Raw genomic sequence first — 25000 nt, 5'->3', positions numbered from 1 at the left:
GACTCCGCCATTGTCCAGGAGTCAGATTGATGGGCCGTCTCGCTGGAGCGTGGGGGAGGGCGGGACGGGAAGGATTAAGAGGGACCTTCTGGCCGACCCTCCCCCTGCCTCCAACAATGTCAAACACAATCTGATCCGAGACACATGAGGAGATATTAGGGACAGGTGACCAAAAGCTCGGTCAAAGAGGGAGGTTTTAAGGAGCGTCTTAAAGGAGGGGAGAGAGAGGGGGAGAGGTTTAGGGAGGGAATTCCAGAGCTCGGGGCCCAGGCAGCTGAAGGCACGGCCGCCAATGGTGGAGCGATGGGAATCGGGGATAAGCAAGAGGCCAGAATTGGAGGAGCGCAGAGATCTCGGAGGGTCGTAGGAGGTTACAGAGATAGGGAGGGGGGCGAGGGTCATGGAGGGATTTGAACAGGAGGATGAGAATTGTAGGGGCTGGAGGAGGTTACAGAGATAGGGAGGGGGGGCGAGGGCCATGGAGGGATTTGAACAGGAGGATGAGAATTGTAGGGGCTGGAGGAGGTTACAGAGATAGGGAGGGGCGTCGAGGGCCATGGAGGGATTTGAACAGGAGGATGAGAATTGTAGGGGCTGGAGGAGGTTACAGAGATAGGGAGGGGGGCGAGGGCCATGGAGGGATTTGAACAGGAGGATGAGAATTGTAGGGGCTGGAGGAGGTTACAGAGATAGGGAGAGGGGGGGGGCCATGGAGGGATTTGAACAGGAGGATGAGAATTGTAGGGGCTGGAGGAGGTTACAGAGATAGGGAGGGGGGCGAGGGCCATGGAGGGATTTGAACAGGAGGATGAGGATTGTAGGGGCTGGAGGAGGTTACAGAGATAGGGAGAGGGGGCGAGGGCCATGGAGGGATTTGAACAGGAGGATGAGAATTGTAGGGGCTGGAGGAGGTTACGGAGATAGGGAGGGGGGCGAGGGTCATGGAGGGATTTGAACAGGAGGATGAGAATTGTAGGGGCTGGAGGAGGTTACAGAGATAGGGAGGGGGGCGAGGGCCATGGAGGGATTTGAACAGGAGGATGAGGATTGTAGGGGCTGGAGGAGGTTACAGAGATAGGGAGAGGGGGCGAGGGCCATGGAGGGATTTGAACAGGAGGATGAGAATTGTAGGGGCTGGAGGAGGTTACGGAGATAGGGAGGGGGCGAGGGTCATGGAGGGATTTGAACAGGAGGATGAGAATTTTAGGGGCTGGAGGAGGTTACAGAGATAGGGAGGGGGGCGAGGGCCATGGAGGGATTTGAACAGGAGGATGAGAATTGTAGGGGCTGGAGGAGGTTACAGAGATAGGGAGGGGGGCGAGGGCCATGGAGGGATTTGAACAGGAGGATGAGAATTGTAGGGGCTGGAGGAGGTTACAGAGATAGGGAGGGGGGGCGAGGGCCATGGAGGGATTTGAACAGGAGGATGAGAATTGTAGGGGCTGGAGGAGGTTACAGAGATAGGGAGGGGGGCGAGGGCCATGGAGGGATTTGAACAGGAGGATGAGAATTGTAGGGGCTGGAGGAGGTTACAGAGATAGGGAGTGGGGGCGAGGGCCATGGAGGGATTTGAACAGGAGGATGAGAATTGTAGGGGCTGGAGGAGGTTACAGAGATAGGGAGGGGGGCGAGGGCCATGGAGGGATTTGAACAGGAGGATGAGAATTGTAGGGGCTGGAGGAGGTTACAGAGATAGGGAGGGGGGGTGAGGGTCATGGAGGGATTTGAACAGGAGGATGAGAATTGTAGGGGCTGGAGGAGGTTACAGAGATAGGGAGGGGGGCGAGGGCCATGGAGGGATTTGAACAGGAGGATGAGAATTGTAGGGGCTGGAGGAGGTTACAGAGATAGGGAGGGGGGCGAGGGCCATGGAGGGATTTGAACAGGAGGATGAGAATTTTAAAATCGAGGCGTTCCCGGACCGGGAACCAGTGTCGGTCCAGCGAGCACAGGGGGTGATGGGTGAACGGGACTCGGTGTGAGTTCGGATACGGGGGGGGCAGCAGGAGTTTTGGACGAGCTGGAGTTTACGGAGGGCGGACGATGGGAGGCCGGCCAGGAGACCATTGGAACAGTACATAGAACGTACAGCACAGAAAACAGGCCATTCGGCCCGACAGGTCTATCCCGGTGTTTACGCTCCACACGAGCCTCCTCCCTCCCTCCTCCATCTCACCCTATCCCCCTATCCAAGGTATATGGAGACCAGAACTGTGCACAGTGCTCCAAGTGTGGTCTAACCAAGATATATGGAGACCGGAACTGTGCACAGTGCTCCAAGTGTGGTCTAACCCAGGTATATGGAGACCAGAACTGTGCACAGTGCTCCAAGTGTGGTCTAACCAAGGTATATGGAGACCAGAACTGTGCACAGTGCTCCAAGTGTGGTCTAACCCAGGTATATGGAGACCAGAACTGTACACAGTGCTCCAAGTGTGGTCTAACCAAGGTATATGGAGACCAGGACTGTGCACAGTGCTCCAAGTGTGGTCTAACCAAGGTATACGGAGACCAGAACTGTGCACAATACTCCAAGTGTGGTCTAACCCAGGTATATGGAGACCAGAACTGTGCACAGTGCTCCAAGTGTGGTCTAACCCAGGTATATGGAGACCAGAACTGTGCACAGTGCTCCAAGTGTGGTCTAACCAAGGTATATGGAGACCAGAACTGTGCACAGTGCTCCAAGTGTGGTCTAACCCAGGTATATGGAGACCAGAACTGTACACAGTGCTCCAAGTGTGGTCTAACCAAGGTATATGGAGACCAGAACTGTGCACAGTGCTCCAAGTGTGGTCTAACCAAGGTTCTGTACAAGTTTAACATAACTTCCCTGCTTTTCAATTCTATCTCTCTAGAAATGAACCCCAGTGCTTGATTTGCCTTTTTTACGGCCTTATTAACCTGCGTTGTTACTTTTAGTGATTTGTGTATCTGTACCCCCAGATCCCTCTGCTCCTCTCCCCCATTTCGACTCTTATCATCCAATCAGTACGAGGCCTCCTTATTCTTCTGACCAAAATGTCCCCCCTCACACTGATCTATACTGAAATTCATTTCCTAATTACAGGCCCGTTCTGTCAGTTTATTAACGTCCTCCTGTACTTTCTCCCCGTCCTCCTCGGCATTAACCCCAACCCGCCCGATTTGCTGTGGTCCGCAGAGTTTGAAGATTGTCCAGTCGGTTCTGGTTGGCGATGGTATTGGCGTTTGGGGCACAGAAGGTCCCGCCCTTCGAGACCTCCGACGGTGTGTCCGTGGTTTGGTAAACACTTCCCTCTTTCTCTCCCCCCGCTCCCCCCGCCCCCCTCCTCTCCCCTTCCCCCCCCCCCCCAACCCCAGGTCATCGCGGTCGTCATGGATACCTTCACCGACGCCGACATCTTCCTGGACCTGGTGGAGGCGGCCGGCGGGCGGCGGGTCCCGGCCTACGTGCTGCTCAGCCAGCGCCACCTGCCGCAGTTCATCGGCATGGCGGAGAAAGTCGGCGCCAACCTGCGGCTGATGGACGTGAGTCGACCGGGGGCGGGGGGACGGCGCGGGCTGGCGAAGCTGGGGGGGGGCGGGGAGGGGCTGAATGGGGCCTCCTCCTGTTCCTATGGTAACAGGCATCGAGGGGGCTGAATGGGCCTCCTCCTGTTCCTATGGTAACAGGCTCGAGGGGCTGAATGGCCTCCTTCTGTTCCTATAGTAACAGGCTCGAGGGGCTGAATGGGCCTCCTCCTGTTCCTATAGTAACAGGCATCGAGGGGGCTGAATGGGCCTCCTCCTGTTCCTATAGTAACAGGCATCGAGGGGGCTGAATGGGCCTCCTCCTGTTCCTATGGTAACAGGCTCGAGGGGCTGAATGGGCCTCCTCCTGTTCCTATGGTAACAGGCTCGAGGGGCCGAATGGGCCTCCTCCTGTTCCTGTGTAACAGGCTGGAGGGGCTGAATGGCCTCCTCCTGTTCCTATAGTAACAGGCTCGAGGGGCTGAATGGCCTCCTTCTGTTCCTGTGTAACAGGCTGGAGGGGCTGAATGGCCTCCTTCTGTTCCTATAGTAACAGGCTCGAGGGGGCTGAATGGCCTGTTCCTTTAGTAACAGGCTCGAGGGGCTGAATGGGCCTCCTTCTGTTCCTATAGTAACAGGCATCGAGGGGCTGAATGGCCTGTTCCTTTAGTAACAGGCTGGAGGGGCTGAATGGCCTCCTTCTGTTCCTATAGTAACAGGCATCGAGGGGCTGAATGGGCCTCCTCCTGTTCCTATGGTAACAGGCATCGAGGGGCTTATTGGGCCTCCTCCTGTTCCTGTGCAACAGGCTGGAGGGGCTGAATGGCCTCCTTCTGTTCCTATAGTAACAGGCATCGAGGGGCTGAATGGCCTGTTCCTTTAGTAACAGGCTCGAGGGGCTGAATGGCCTCCTTCTGTTCCTATAGTAACAGGCTCGAGGAGTCCTCCCCAGTGTCCTGGGGCCAATATTTATCCCTCAAAACCACATCACTCGAGACAGAATACCGTGTGGCTGTTTGTGGGATCTTGCTGTGCGTCAATTTGCAGCGCGCTGCCCTGCATTAGGAGAGCGACAGTACTTCATTGGCTGTAAATTGGCGCTTTGGGACGTCCTGAGGCAGGGGGTCAGAGGAGGCTGAGAGGGGGTACAGATCGGCGGTGGGGGGGCGGTCTCTGATTCCCCACAGTGCCAGCGGGAAGGACTTCCTTCTGCGTCCAGCTCCGAACGACTCTGAAGGATGTAAATCGGACCAGGATGTGGGGGTTGTGGGATTCGTTCCAAGCTGCGGGATTTGCATAATCGATGCCTAATTTGTGAGGAATGCTGACTGACCGGGTGTGTGAATCGTGCAGGGGATTTTGAACGTGTAACTGTTTGAGTGCTGGAGTGGACACACAGACAGAGACACTCACACAGACATAGACAGAGACACTCACACAGACACAGACAGAGACACACACACACACACAGACATAGACAGAGACACTCACACAGACATAGACAGAGACACACACACACAGACATAGACAGAGACACACACACACACAGACACAGACAGAGACACACACACACAGACATAGACAGAGACACACACACACAGACATAGACAGAGACACACACACACAGACATAGACAGAGACACACACACAGACATAGACAGAGACACACACACACAGACATAGACAGAGACACACACACACAGACATAGACAGAGACACACACACAGACACAGACATAGACAGAGACACACACACACAGACATAGACAGAGACACACACACACACACACAGAAACAGAGACACACACACACAGACATAGACAGAGACACACACACACAGACATAGACAGAGACACACACACACAGACATAGACAGAGACACTCACACAGACATAGACAGAGACACTCACACAGACATAGACAGAGACACACACACACAGACATAGACAGAGACACACACACAGACATAGACAGAGACACTCACACAGACATAGACAGAGACACACACACACAGACATAGACAGAGACACACACACAGACATAGACAGAGACACTCACACACAGACATAGACAGAGACACACACACACACACACACAGACATAGACAGAGACACACACACACAGACATAGACAGAGACACACACACACAGACATAGACAGAGACACACACACAGACATAGACAGAGACACTCACACACAGACATAGACAGAGACACACACACACACACACAGACATAGACAGAGACACACACACAGACATAGACAGAGACACACACACACAGACACAGACAGAGACACACACACACACACACAGACATAGACAGAGACACACACACACAGACATAGACAGAGACACACACACACAGACATAGACACACACACACAGACATAGACAGAGACACACACACACAGACATAGACAGAGACACACACACACACACAGAAACAGAGACACACACACACAGACATAGACAGAGACACACACACACAGACATACACAGAGACACACACACACAGACATAGACAGAGACACACACACACAGACATAGACAGAGACACTCACACAGACATAGACAGAGACACTCACACAGACATAGACAGAGACACACACACAGACATAGACAGAGACACTCACACAGACATAGACAGAGACACACACACAGACATAGACAGAGACACACACACACAGACATAGACAGAGACACACACACAGACACAGACATAGACAGAGACACACACACACAGACATAGACAGAGACACACACACAGACATAGACAGAGACACACACACAGACATAGACAGAGACACACACACAGACATAGACAGAGACACACACACACAGACATAGACAGAGACACATACACAGACAGAAACAGAGAGACACACACACAGACATAGACAGAGAGACACACACAGACATAGACAGAGACACACACACAGACATAGACAGAGACACACACACACAGACATAGACAGAGACACACACACACAGACACAGACATAGACAGAGACACACACACACAGACATAGACAGAGACACACACACACAGACATAGACAGAGACACACACACACAGACATAGACAGAGACACACACACAGACATAGACAGAGACACACACACACAGACACAGACAGAGACACACACACACACACACACAGACATAGACAGAGACACACACACACAGACATAGACAGAGACACACACACACAGACATAGACAGAGACACACACACAGACATAGACAGAGACACTCACACACAGACATAGACAGAGACACACACACACACACACACAGACATAGACAGAGACACACACACACAGACATAGACAGAGACACACACACACAGACATAGACAGAGACACACACACACAGACATAGACAGAGACACTCACACACAGACATAGACATAGACAGAGACACACACACACAGACATAGACAGAGACACACACACACAGACATAGACAGAGACACACACACACAGACACAGACAGAGACACACACACACACAGACATAGACAGAGACACACACACACAGACATAGACAGAGACACACACACACAGACATAGACACACACACACAGACATAGACAGAGACACACACACACAGACATAGACAGAGACACACACACACACACAGAAACAGAGACACACACACACAGACATAGACAGAGACACACACACAGATATAGACAGAGACACACACACACACAGACATAGACAGAGACACTCACACAGACATACACAGAGACACACACACACAGACATAGACAGAGACACACACACACAGACATAGACAGAGACACTCACACAGACATAGACAGAGACACTCACACAGACATAGACAGAGACACACACACAGACATAGACAGAGACACTCACACAGACATAGACAGTGACACACACACAGACATAGACAGAGACACACACACACAGACATAGACAGAGACACACACACAGACACAGACATAGACAGAGACACACACACACAGACATAGACAGAGACACACACACAGACATAGACAGAGACACACACACAGACATAGACAGAGACACACACACAGACATAGACAGAGACACACACACACAGACATAGACAGAGACACATACACAGACAGAAACAGAGAGACACACACACAGACATAGACAGAGAGACACACACAGACATAGACAGAGACACACACACAGACATAGACAGAGACACACACACACAGACATAGACAGAGACACACACACAGACAGACATAGACAGAGACACACACAGACATAGACACACACACAGACAGACATAGACAGAGACACACACAGACATAGACAGAGACACACACACACACAGACAGAGACAGAGACACACACACACACACACAGAAACGGAGACACACACACAGACAGACATAGACAGAGACACACACACAGACATAGACAGAGACACACACACAGACATATACAGAGACACTCACACACAGACATAGACAGAGACACACACACAGACATAGACAGAGACACACACACAGACATAGACAGAGACACACACACAGACATAGACAGAGATACACACACACAGACATAGACAGAGACACACACACAGACATATACAGAGAGACACACACACACAGACATAGACAGAGACACACACACACAGACATAGACAGAGATACACACACAGACATAGACAGCGATACACACACAGACATAGACAGAGAGACACACACACACAGACATAGACAGAGACACACACACACAGACATAGACAGAGATACACACACAGACATAGACAGAGAGACACACACACACAGACATAGACAGAGACACTCACACAGAGAGAAACAGAGACACACACACACAGACACAGACATAGACAGAGATACACACACAGACATAGACAGAGAGACACACACACACAGACATAGACAGAGACACACACACAGACATAGACAGAGACACACACACAAACATAGACAGAGACACACACACACAGACATAGACAGAGACACACACACAGACATAGACAGAGACACACACACAGACATAGACAGAGACACACACTCACAGACATAGACAGAGACACACACACACACAGACACAGACATAGACAGAGACACACACACACAGACAGAAACAGAGACACACACACACAGACATAGCCAGAGACACACACACAGACATAGACAGAGACACACACACAGACAGAAACAGAGACACACACACAGACATAGACAGAGACACACACACAGACATAGACAGAGACACACACACACAGACATAGACAGAGACACACACACAGACATAGACAGAGACACACACACAGACAGAAACAGAGACACACACACAGACATAGACAGAGACACACACACAGACATAGACAGAGACACACACACAGACAGACATAGACAGAGACACACACACAGACATAGACAGAGACAGAGACACACACACAGACATAGACAGAGACACACACACAGACATATACAGAGACACTCACACACAGACATAGAAAGAGACACACACACAGACATAGACAGAGACACACACACAGACATAGACAGAGACACACACACAGACATAGACAGAGACACACACACAGACATAGACAGAGACACACACACACAGACATATACAGAGAGACACACACACACAGACATAGACAGAGACACACACACACAGACATAGACAGAGATACACACACAGACATAGACAGCGATACACACACAGACATAGACAGAGAGACACACACACACAGACATAGACAGAGACACACACACACAGACATAGACAGAGATACACACACAGACATAGACAGAGAGACACACACACACAGACATAGACAGAGACACTCACACAGAGAGAAACAGAGACACACACACACAGACACAGACATAGACAGAGACACACACACAGACACAGACATAGACAGAGACACACACACACAGACAGAAACAGAGACACACACACACAGACATAGACAGAGACACACACACAGACATAGACAGAGACACACACACAGACAGAAACAGAGACACACACACAGACATAGACAGAGACACACACACAGACATAGACAGAGACACACACACAGACATAGACAGAGACACAGACATAGACAGAGACGCACACACAGACATAGACAGAGACACACACACACACACAGACATAGACAGAGACACACACACAGACATAGACAGAGACACACACACAGACATAGACAGAGACACACACAGACATAGACAGAGACACACACAGACATAGACAGAGACACACACACACAGACATAGACAGAGACACACACACAGACATAGACAGAGACACACACACAGACATAGACAGAGACACACACACACACAGACATAGACAGAGACACACACACAGACATAGACAGAGACACACACACACACAGACATAGACAGAGAGACACACACACACAGACATAGACAGAGACACACACACACAGACATAGACAGAGACACACCCACACAGACATAGACAGAGACACACACACACAGACATAGACAGAGACACACACACACATAGACAGAGACACACACACAGACATAGACAGAGACACACACACAGACATAGACAGAGAGACACACAGACATAGACAGAGACACACACACACAGACATAGACAGAGACACACACACACAGACATAGACAGAGACACACACACAGACATAGACAGAGACACACACACACAGACATAGACAGAGACACACACACAGACATAGACAGAGACACGCACACAGACATATACGGAGACACACACACAGACATAGACAGAGACACACACACAGACATAGACAGAGACACACACACACACAGACATAGACAGAGACACACACACACAGACATAGACAGAGACACACACACACAGACATAGACAGAGACACACACACACACACAGGCATAGACAGAGACACACACACACAGACATAGACAGAGACACACACACACAGACATAGACAGAGACACACACAGAGACATAGACAGAGACACACACACACAGATATAGACAGAGACACACACAGAGACATAGACAGAGACACACACACAGACATATACAGACACACACACACAGACATAGACAGAGACACACACACACACAGACATAGACAGAGACACACACACAGACATAGACAGAGACACACACACACACAGACATAGACAGAGACACACACACACAGACATAGACAGAGACACACACACACAGACATAGACAGAGACACACACACAGACAGAAACAGAGACACACACACAGACATAGACAGAGACACACACACAGACATAGACAGAGACACACACAGAGACAGAAACAGAGACACACACAGACATAGACAGAGACACACACACACAGACATAGACAGAGACACACACACACAGACATAGACAGAGACACACACACAGACAGAAACAGAGACACACACACAGACATATACAGAGACACACACACAAAGACAGAGACACACACACAGACATAGACAGAGACACACACACAGACATAGACAGAGACACACACACACAGACATAGACAGAGACACACACACAAAGACAGAGACACACACACACACACATAGACAGAGACACACAGACACAGACATAGACAGAGACACACACACACAGACATCGACAGAGACACACACACACACAAAGACAGAGACACACACACAGACATAGACAGAGACACACACACAGACATAGACAGAGAGACACACACAGACATAGACAGAGACACACACACAGACAGAAACAGAGACACACACACACAGACATGGACAGAGAGACACACACAGACATAGACAGAGACACACACAGACAGAAACTGAGAGACACACACACAGACATAGACAGAGACACACACACAGCCAGAGACACACACTCACATACATATACAGAGACACATACACAGACATATACAGAGACACACACACACACATATACAGAGACACACACACAGACATATACAGAGACACACACACAGACATAGACAGGGACACACACACACAGACATATACAGAGACACACACACACACAGACATAGATAGAGACACACACACAGACATAGATAGAGACACACACACAGACATATACAGAGACACTCACACAGACATATACAGAGACACACACACATATACAGAGACACACACACACACAGACATATACAGAGACACACACACAGACATATACAGAGACACACACACAGACATAGACAGAGACACACACACATACATAGACAGAGACACACACACATACATATACAGAGACACACGCAGACATATACAGAGACACTCACACAGACATATACAGAGACACACACACATATACAGAGACACACACACACACAGACATATACAGAGACACACACACAGACATATACAGAGACACACACACAGACATAGACAGAGACACACACACATACATAGACAGAGACACACACACATACATATACAGAGACACACACAGACATATACAGAGACACACACTCACATATATATACATATACAGAGACACACACACAGACATAGACAGAGACACACACACAGACATATACAGAGACACACACACACACACATATACAGAGACATACACACACAGACATATACAGAGACACACACACACAGACATATACAGAGACACACACACAGTACACACACACATATATATACAGAGACACACACACAGTGCACACACATACACATACACACAGTGCACACACACATACACACAGTGCACACACATACACACAGTGCACACACACATACACACAGTGCACACACATACACACAGTGCACACACACATACACATAGTGCACACTCATACACACAGTGCACACACACACACACATACACACAGTGCACACACACATACACACAGTGCACACACATACACATACACACAGTGCACACACAGTGCACACACACATACACACAGTGCACACACATACACACAGTGCACACACACACACATACACACAGTGCACACACACACAGTGCACACACACATACACACAGTGCACACACACACACAGTGCACACACACACACACACACACACAGTGCACACACACACACACACAGTGCACACACACACACACACAGTGCACACACATACATAGAGAGCACACACACATACACACAGTGCACACACACATACACACAGTGCACACACATACACACAGTGCACACACACACACACATAGTGCACACACACACACAGTGCACACACACATACACACAGTGCACACACACATATACACAGTGCACACACACATACACACAGTGCACACACACACAGTGCACACACACACACACACAGTGCACACACACATACACACAGTGCACACACACATACACACAGTGCACACACATACACACACAGTGCACACACACATACACACAGTGCACACACACACAGTGCACACATACACACAGTGCACACACACATACACACAGTGCACACACACATACACACAGTGCACACATACACACAGTGCACACACACATACACACAGTGCACACACACACACACAGTGCACACACATACACACAGTGCACACACATACACACAGTGTACACACACATACACACAGTGCACACACACACACACAGTGCACACACATACACACAGTGCACACACACACAGAGCACACACACACACACACAGTGCACACACACACACAGTGCGCACACACACACACAGTGCACACACATACACACAGAGCACACACACACACACACACAGTGCACACACACATACACACAGTGCACACACACACACACACAGTGCACACACATACACACAGTGCACACACACACACACAGTGCACACACACATACACACAGTGCACACACACACACACACAGTGCACACACACACACACAGTGCACACACACACACACACACACAGTGCACACACATACACACAGTGCACACACACATACACACAGTGCACACACACACACACAGTGCACACACACATACACACAGTGCACACACACACACACAGTGCACACACACACACACAGTGCACACACACACAGTGCACACACACATACACACAGTGCACACACACACACACACCAGTGCACACACACACACAGTGCGCACACACACACACAGTGCACACACATACACACAGAGCACACACACACACACACAGTGCACACACACATACACACAGTGCACACACACACACACACAGTGCACACACATACACACAGTGCACACACACACACACAGTGCACACACACACACACAGTGCACACACACACAGTGCACACACACATACACACAGTGCACACACACACACACACCAGTGCACACACACACACACACACACAGTGCACACACATACACACAGTGCACACACACACACAGTGCACACACATACACACAGTGCACACACACATACACACAGTGCACACATACACACACACAGTGCACACACACATACACACAGTGCACACACACACACAGTGCACACAGTGCACACACATACACACAGTGCACACACACATACACACAGTGCACACACACACACACAGTGCACACACACACACAGTGCACACACATACACACAGTGCACACACATACACACAGTGCACACACACATACACACAGTGCACACACATACACACAGTGCACACACACACACACACAGTGCACACACACACACAGTGCACACACATACACAGTGCACACATACACACAGTGCACACACACATACACACAGTGCACACACACATACACACAGTGCACACATACACACAGTGCACACACACATACACACAGTGCACACACACACACACAGTGCACACACATACACACAGTGCACACACATACACACAGTGCACACACACATACACACAGTGCACACACACACACACAGTGCACACACATACACACAGTGCACACACACACACAGAGCACACACACACACACACACAGTGCACACACACACACAGTGCACACACACACACAGTGCACACACATACACACAGAGCACACACACACACACACACAGTGCACACACACACACACACAGTGCACACACATACACACAGTGCACACACACACACACAGTGCACACACACATACACACAGTGCACACACACATACACACAGTGCACACACACACACAGTGCACACACACACACACACACACACAGTGCACACACATACACACAGTGCACACACACATACACACAGTGCACACACACACACAGTGCACACACACATACACACAGTGCACACACACACACACAGTGCACACACACACACACAGTGCACACACACACAGTGCACACACACATACACACAGTGCACACACACACACACACACACAGTGCACACACACACACACAGTGCACACACACACACACACACAGTGCACACACATACACACAGTGCACACACACACACAGTGCACACACATACACACAGTGCACACACACATACACACAGTGCACACATACACACACACAGTGCACACACACATACACACAGTGCAGACACACACACAGTGCACACAGTGCACACACATACACACAGTGCACACACACATACACACAGTGCACACACACACAGTGCACACACACACACAGTGCACACACATACACACAGTGCACACACATACACACAGTGCACACACACATACACACAGTGCACACACACATACACACAGTGCACACACATACACACAGTGCACACACACACACACAGTGCACACACACACACAGTGCACACACATACACACAATGCGCACACACACACACATACACAGTGCACACACATACACAGTGCACACACATACACACAGTGCACACACACACACACAGTGCACACACATACACAGTGCACACACATACACACAGTGCACACACTCACACACAGTGCATACACACAGTGCACACACACATACACACGGTGCACACACACATACACACACATACACACAGTGCATACACACATACACACAGTGCACACACACACACACACACAGTGCACACACACATACACACTGTGCACACACACAGTGCACACACATACACAGTGCACACACATACACACAGTGCACACACTCACACACAGTGCATACACACAGTGCACACACACATACACACAGTGCACACACACATACACACAGTGCACACACACATACACACAGTGCACATACACATACACACCGTGCACACACACATACACACAGTGCACACACAAATACACACAGTGCACACACACACACACACAGTGCACACACACACAGTGCACACACATACACAGTGCACACACATACACACAGTGCACACACACATACACACAGTGCACACACACATACACACAGTGCACACACACACACACAGTGCACACACACACAGTGCACACACATACACACAGTGCACACACATACACATACACACAGTGCACACACACACACAGTGCACACACACATACACACAGTGCACACACACATACACACAGTGCACATACACACACACAGTGCACACACACACACACAGTGCACACACACACACACAGTGCACACACACACACACAGTGCACACACACACACAGTGCACACACACACACACACAGTGCACACACACACAGTGCACACACATACACACAGTGCACACACACACACACACACACACAGTGCACACACACATACACACAGTGCACACACACATACACACACAGTGCACACACACATACACACAGTGCACACACACATACACACAGTGCACACACACACATACACACAGTGCACACACACACACATACACACAGTGCACACACACACACACACACAGTGCACACACACATACACACAGTGCACACACACATACACAGTGCACACACACACACACAGTGCACACACACATACACACAGTGCACACACACACATACACACAGTGCACACACATACACACAGTGCACACACACACACACAGTGCACACACACATACACACAGTGCACACACACACACACAGTGCACACACACATACACACAGTGCACACGCACATACACAGTGCACACACACATACACACAGTGCACACACACATACACACAGTGCACACACACATACACAGTGCACACACACATACACACAGTGCACACACACACACACAGTGCACACACACACACACAGAGTGCACACACATACACACAGTGCACACACACATACACACAGTGCACACACACATACACACAGTGCACACACACACACACAGTGCACACACACATACACACAGTGCACACACACATACACACAGTGCACACACATACACACAGTGCACACACACATACACACAGTGCACACACATACACACAGTGCACACACATACACACAGTGCACACACACATACACAGTGCACACACACATACACACAGTGTACACACACATACACACAGTGCACACACACACACATACACACAGTGCACACACACACACACAGTGCAGACACACATACACACAGTGCACACACACATACACAGTGCACACACACATACACAGTGCACACACACACACACAGTGCACACACACATACACACAGTGCACACACACACATACACACAGTGCACACACATACACACAGTGCACACACACACACACAGTGCACACACACATACACACAGTGCACACACACACACAGTGCACACACACATACACAGTGCACACACACATACACACAGTGCACACACACATACACACAGTGCACACACACACATACACACAGTGCACACACATACACACAGTGCACACACACACACACAGTGCACACACACAGTGCACACACACATACACACAGTGCACACACACATACACAGTGCACACACACATACACACAGTGCACACACACACACACAGTGCACACACACATACACACAGTGCACACACATACACACAGTGCACACACACATACACACAGTGCACACACACATACACACAGTGCACACACACACACACAGTGCACACACACATACACACAGTGCACACACATACACACAGTGCACACACACATACACACAGTGCACACACATACACACAGTGCACACACATACACACAGTGCACACACACATACACACAGTGCACACACACAGTGCACACACACATACACACAGTGCACACACACATACACACAGTGCACACACACATACACACAGTGCACACACATACACACAGTGCACACACACATACACACAGTGCACACACATACACACAGTGCACACACACATACACACAGTGCACACACACAGTGCACACACACACATACACACACACATACACACAGTGCACACACACACACAGTGCACACACACATACACACAGTGCACACACACATACACACAGTGCACACACACATACACACAGTGCACACACACATACACACAGTGCACACACACACACACACACAGTGCACACACACATACACACAGTGCACACACACATACACACAGTGCGCACACACATACACACAGTGCACACACATACACACAGTGCACACACACACACAGTGCACACACACACACATACACACACACACATACACACAGTGCACACACACATACATATACAGAGGCACTCAGTGCACACGCACATACACACAGTGCACACACACATACACACAGTGCACACACACATACACAGTGCGCACACACATACACACAGTGCACACACACACACACAGTGCACACACACACACACAGTGCACACACACACAGTGCACACACACATACACACAGTGCACACACACACACACACCAGTGCACACACACACACACACACACAGTGCACACACATACACACAGTGCACACACACACACAGTGCACACACATACACACAGTGCACACACACATACACACAGTGCACACATACACACACACAGTGCACACACACATACACACAGTGCACACACACACACAGTGCACACAGTGCACACACATACACACAGTGCACACACACATACACACAGTGCACACACACACACACAGTGCACACACACACACAGTGCACACACATACACACAGTGCACACACATACACACAGTGCACACACACATACACACAGTGCACACACATACACACAGTGCACACACACACACACACAGTGCACACACACACACAGTGCACACACATACACAGTGCACACATACACACAGTGCACACACACATACACACAGTGCACACACACATACACACAGTGCACACATACACACAGTGCACACACACATACACACAGTGCACACACACACACACAGTGCACACACATACACACAGTGCACACACATACACACAGTGCACACACACATACACACAGTGCACACACACACACACAGTGCACACACATACACACAGTGCACACACACACACAGAGCACACACACACACACACACAGTGCACACACACACACAGTGCACACACACACACAGTGCACACACATACACACAGAGCACACACACACACACACACAGTGCACACACACACACACACAGTGCACACACATACACACAGTGCACACACACACACACAGTGCACACACACATACACACAGTGCACACACACATACACACAGTGCACACACACACACAGTGCACACACACACACACACACACACAGTGCACACACATACACACAGTGCACACACACATACACACAGTGCACACACACACACAGTGCACACACACATACACACAGTGCACACACACACACACAGTGCACACACACACACACAGTGCACACACACACAGTGCACACACACATACACACAGTGCACACACACACACACACACAGTGCACACACACACACACAGTGCACACACACACACACACACAGTGCACACACATACACACAGTGCACACACACACACAGTGCACACACATACACACAGTGCACACACACATACACACAGTGCACACATACACACACACAGTGCACACACACATACACACAGTGCAGACACACACACAGTGCACACAGTGCACACACATACACACAGTGCACACACACATACACACAGTGCACACACACACAGTGCACACACACACACAGTGCACACACATACACACAGTGCACACACATACACACAGTGCACACACACATACACACAGTGCACACACACATACACACAGTGCACACACATACACACAGTGCACACACACACACACAGTGCACACACACACACAGTGCACACACATACACACAATGCGCACACACACACACATACACAGTGCACACACATACACAGTGCACACACATACACACAGTGCACACACACACACACAGTGCACACACATACACAGTGCACACACATACACACAGTGCACACACTCACACACAGTGCATACACACAGTGCACACACACATACACACGGTGCACACACACATACACACACATACACACAGTGCATACACACATACACACAGTGCACACACACACACACACACAGTGCACACACACATACACACTGTGCACACACACAGTGCACACACATACACAGTGCACACACATACACACAGTGCACACACTCACACACAGTGCATACACACAGTGCACACACACATACACACAGTGCACACACACATACACACAGTGCACACACACATACACACAGTGCACATACACATACACACCGTGCACACACACATACACACAGTGCACACACAAATACACACAGTGCACACACACACACACACAGTGCACACACACACAGTGCACACACATACACAGTGCACACACATACACACAGTGCACACACACATACACACAGTGCACACACACATACACACAGTGCACACACACACACACAGTGCACACACACACAGTGCACACACATACACACAGTGCACACACATACACATACACACAGTGCACACACACACACAGTGCACACACACATACACACAGTGCACACACACATACACACAGTGCACATACACACACACAGTGCACACACACACACACAGTGCACACACACACACACAGTGCACACACACACACACAGTGCACACACACACACAGTGCACACACACACACACACAGTGCACACACACACAGTGCACACACATACACACAGTGCACACACACACACACACACACACACAGTGCACACACACATACACACAGTGCACACACACATACACACACAGTGCACACACACATACACACAGTGCACACACACATACACACAGTGCACACACACACATACACACAGTGCACACACACACACATACACACAGTGCACACACACACACACACACAGTGCACACACACATACACACAGTGCACACACACATACACAGTGCACACACACACACACAGTGCACACACACATACACACAGTGCACACACACACATACACACAGTGCACACACATACACACAGTGCACACACACACACACAGTGCACACACACATACACACAGTGCACACACACACACACAGTGCACACACACATACACACAGTGCACACGCACATACACAGTGCACACACACATACACACAGTGCACACACATACACACAGTGCACACACACATACACAGTGCACACACACATACACACAGTGCACACACACACACACAGTGCACACACACACACACAGAGTGCACACACATACACACAGTGCACACACACATACACACAGTGCACACACACATACACACAGTGCACACACACACACACAGTGCACACACACATACACACAGTGCACACACACATACACACAGTGCACACACATACACACAGTGCACACACACATACACACAGTGCACACACATACACACAGTGCACACACATACACACAGTGCACACACACATACACAGTGCACACACACATACACACAGTGTACACACACATACACACAGTGCACACACACACACATACACACAGTGCACACACACACACACAGTGCAGACACACATACACACAGTGCACACACACATACACAGTGCACACACACATACACAGTGCACACACACACACACAGTGCACACACACATACACACAGTGCACACACACACATACACACAGTGCACACACATACACACAGTGCACACACACACACACAGTGCACACACACATACACACAGTGCACACACACACACAGTGCACACACACATACACAGTGCACACACACATACACACAGTGCACACACACATACACACAGTGCACACACACACATACACACAGTGCACACACATACACACAGTGCACACACACACACACAGTGCACACACACAGTGCACACACACATACACACAGTGCACACACACATACACAGTGCACACACACATACACACAGTGCACACACATACACACAGTGCACACACACATACACACAGTGCACACACATACACACAGTGCACACACACATACACACAGTGCACACACACATACACACAGTGCACACACACACACACAGTGCACACACACATACACACAGTGCACACACATACACACAGTGCACACACACATACACACAGTGCACACACATACACACAGTGCACACACATACACACAGTGCACACACACATACACACAGTGCACACACACAGTGCACACACACATACACACAGTGCACACACACATACACACAGTGCACACACACATACACACAGTGCACACACATACACACAGTGCACACACACATACACACAGTGCACACACATACACACAGTGCACACACACATACACACAGTGCACACACACAGTGCACACACACACATACACACACACATACACACAGTGCACACACACACACAGTGCACACACACATACACACAGTGCACACACACATACACACAGTGCACACACACATACACACAGTGCACACACACATACACACAGTGCACACACACACACACACACAGTGCACACACACATACACACAGTGCACACACACATACACACAGTGCGCACACACATACACACAGTGCACACACATACACACAGTGCACACACACACACAGTGCACACACACACACATACACACACACACATACACACAGTGCACACACACATACATATACAGAGGCACTCAGTGCACACGCACATACACACAGTGCACACACACATACACACAGTGCACACACACATACACAGTGCGCACACACATACACACAGTGCACACACATACACACAGTGCACACACACACACACAGTGCACACACACACACATACACACACACACACATACACACAGTGCACACACACATACATATACAGAGGCACTCAGTGCACACGCACATACACACAGTGCACACACACATACACTCAGTGCACACACACACACACAGTGCACACACACACACAGTGCACACACACATACACACAGTGCACCACACATACACACAGTGCACACACACATACACACAGTGCACACACACACACACACAGTGCACACACACATACACACAGTGCACACACAACACACAGTGCACACACACATACACACAGTGCACACACACATACACACAGTGCACACACACACACAGTGCACACACACATACACACAGTGCACACACATACACACAGTGCACACACACATACACACAGTGCACACACACACACAGTGCACACACACATACTCACAGTGCACACACACACACACAGTGCACACACACACACACAGTGCAACACACATACACACAGTGCACACACACACACACAGTGCACACACACATACACACAGTGCACACAACATACACACAGTGCACACACACATACACACAGTGCACACACACATACACACAGTGCCACACACACACACATACACAACACACACATACACACAGTGCACACACATACATATACAGAGGCACTCAGTGCACACGCACATACACACAGTGCACACACACATACACACAGTGCACACACATACACACAGTGCACACACACATACACACAGTGCACACACATACACACAGAGCACACACACACCACACACAGACGCACACCATACACACAGTGCCACACATACACACAGTGCACACACACATACAAGTGAGAGAGACACACAGTGCACACACATACACACAGTGCACACACACACACACCACAGTGAGAGAGAGAGACAGAGAGAGAAAGAGAGAGACAGGGGGAGAGAGAGAGAGAGAGAGACAGAGGGGAGAGAGAGAGAGAGAGACAGGGGGAGAGAGAGAGACAAAGGGAGAGAGAGAGAGAGAGACAGAGGGAGAGAGAGAGAGAGAGACGGGGAGAGAGAGAGAGAGAGACAGGGGGAGAGAGAGAAAGAGAGAGACAAGGGAGAGAGAGAGAGAGAGAGAGACAGGGGGAGAGAGAGAAAGAGAGAGAACGGGGGAGAGAGAGAGACAAGGGAGAGAGAGAGAGAGAGAGACAGGGGGAGAGAGAGAAAGAGAGAGACAGGGGAGAGAGAGAGAGAGAAGAGACAGGGGGAGAGAGAGAGAAGAGAGAGACAGGGGAGAGAGAGAGACAAGGGAGAGAGAGAGAGAGAGACAGAGGAGAGAGAGAGAGAGAGACAGGGGAGAGAGAGAGAGACAGGGGGGAGAGAGAGAGAGACAGGGAGAGAGAGAGAGAGAGACAGGGGGAGAGAGAAAGAGAGAGAGACAGGGGGAGAGAGAGAGAGACAAGGGAGAGAGAAGAGAAGAGAGACAGGGGAGAGAGAGAAGAGAGAGACAGGGGGAGAGAGAGAGACAGGGAGAGAGAGAGAGACAGGGGGGAGAGAGAGAAAGAGAGACAAGGGAGAGAGAGAGAGAGACAGGGGGAGAGAGGAGAGAGAGCAGGGGAGAGAGAGAGAACAAGGGAGAGAGAGAGAGACAGGGGGGAGAGAGAGAAGAGAGAAGGAGAGAGAGAGACAGGGGAGAGAGACAGGGGGAAGAGAGAGACAAGGGAGAGAGAGAGAGACCAGGGGAAAGAGAGAAAGAGAGAGACAGGGGGAGAGAGAGAGAGAGAGAGACAGGGGAGAGAGAGAGACAAGGGAGAGAGAGAGAGACAGGGGGGAGAGAGAGAAAGAGAGACAGGGGAGAGAGAGAAGACAGGGAGAGAGAGACAGGGGGAGAGAGAGAGACAAGGGAGAGAGAGAGAGAGACAGAGAGGAGAGACGGGGAGAGAGAGAGAGAGACGGGGAGAGAGAGAGAGAGAGAGACGGGGAGACCCACACCGGGATGGTGATGTAAAACACGGGGGGGGTTATCTCTCTCTCTCCCTCCCCCATTGGGAACCAATCATTGAGTCTCTCGTCCAGCACAGACAGGGGTCTGGTGTCGGTTTTGGATTGCCCATGGATGAAAGGTCAGCAGGGTCGAGCGAGGGTTGTGTCCAGTCTGACCCTGTCTCTCTCTCTCTCTCTCTCTCTCACCCCCTCCCTCCGCCCCACTCTAGAATATTCGAGTCCGGGCACTGGTTGGCTGCTCCTTCTGTTCGAGAGATGGGAAGAGGTTACGGGCGATGTGAAGAGAGAGATTCTTACTGGTGGACGGAGAAACAGTGGTTACTGTTCCTACAGGTGAGCTCGATAATCATGGAACACCCAGA

The 25000-nt window shown here is 49.8% G+C and overlaps 1 protein-coding gene across 2 annotated transcripts in view; it reads left to right on the top strand.

The window, feature by feature from the left end:
- Positions 1 to 24950, top strand: part of LOC137313271 (protein FAM83E-like) — a 50480-nt gene extending 25530 nt beyond the window's left edge. For both annotated transcript variants that reach the window (XM_067979395.1, XM_067979396.1), the window contains exons 3-4: positions 3343 to 3510; positions 24848 to 24950. In XM_067979395.1, the coding sequence (XP_067835496.1) occupies positions 3343 to 3510; positions 24848 to 24919 (240 nt within the window). In that variant the 3' untranslated portion in view covers positions 24920 to 24950. The remainder of the gene's footprint in view (positions 1 to 3342; positions 3511 to 24847) is intronic.
- The last annotated feature ends 50 nt before the right edge of the window (positions 24951 to 25000 follow it).

The sequence above is a fragment of the Heptranchias perlo genome, unplaced genomic scaffold (assembly GCF_035084215.1).
Source record: "Heptranchias perlo isolate sHepPer1 unplaced genomic scaffold, sHepPer1.hap1 HAP1_SCAFFOLD_454, whole genome shotgun sequence".
NCBI classification, from domain to species: Eukaryota; Metazoa; Chordata; class Chondrichthyes; order Hexanchiformes; family Hexanchidae; genus Heptranchias; species Heptranchias perlo.
Note: the sequence above shows the minus strand (reverse complement) of the source record. Positions and strands in the feature narration are given on the sequence as shown.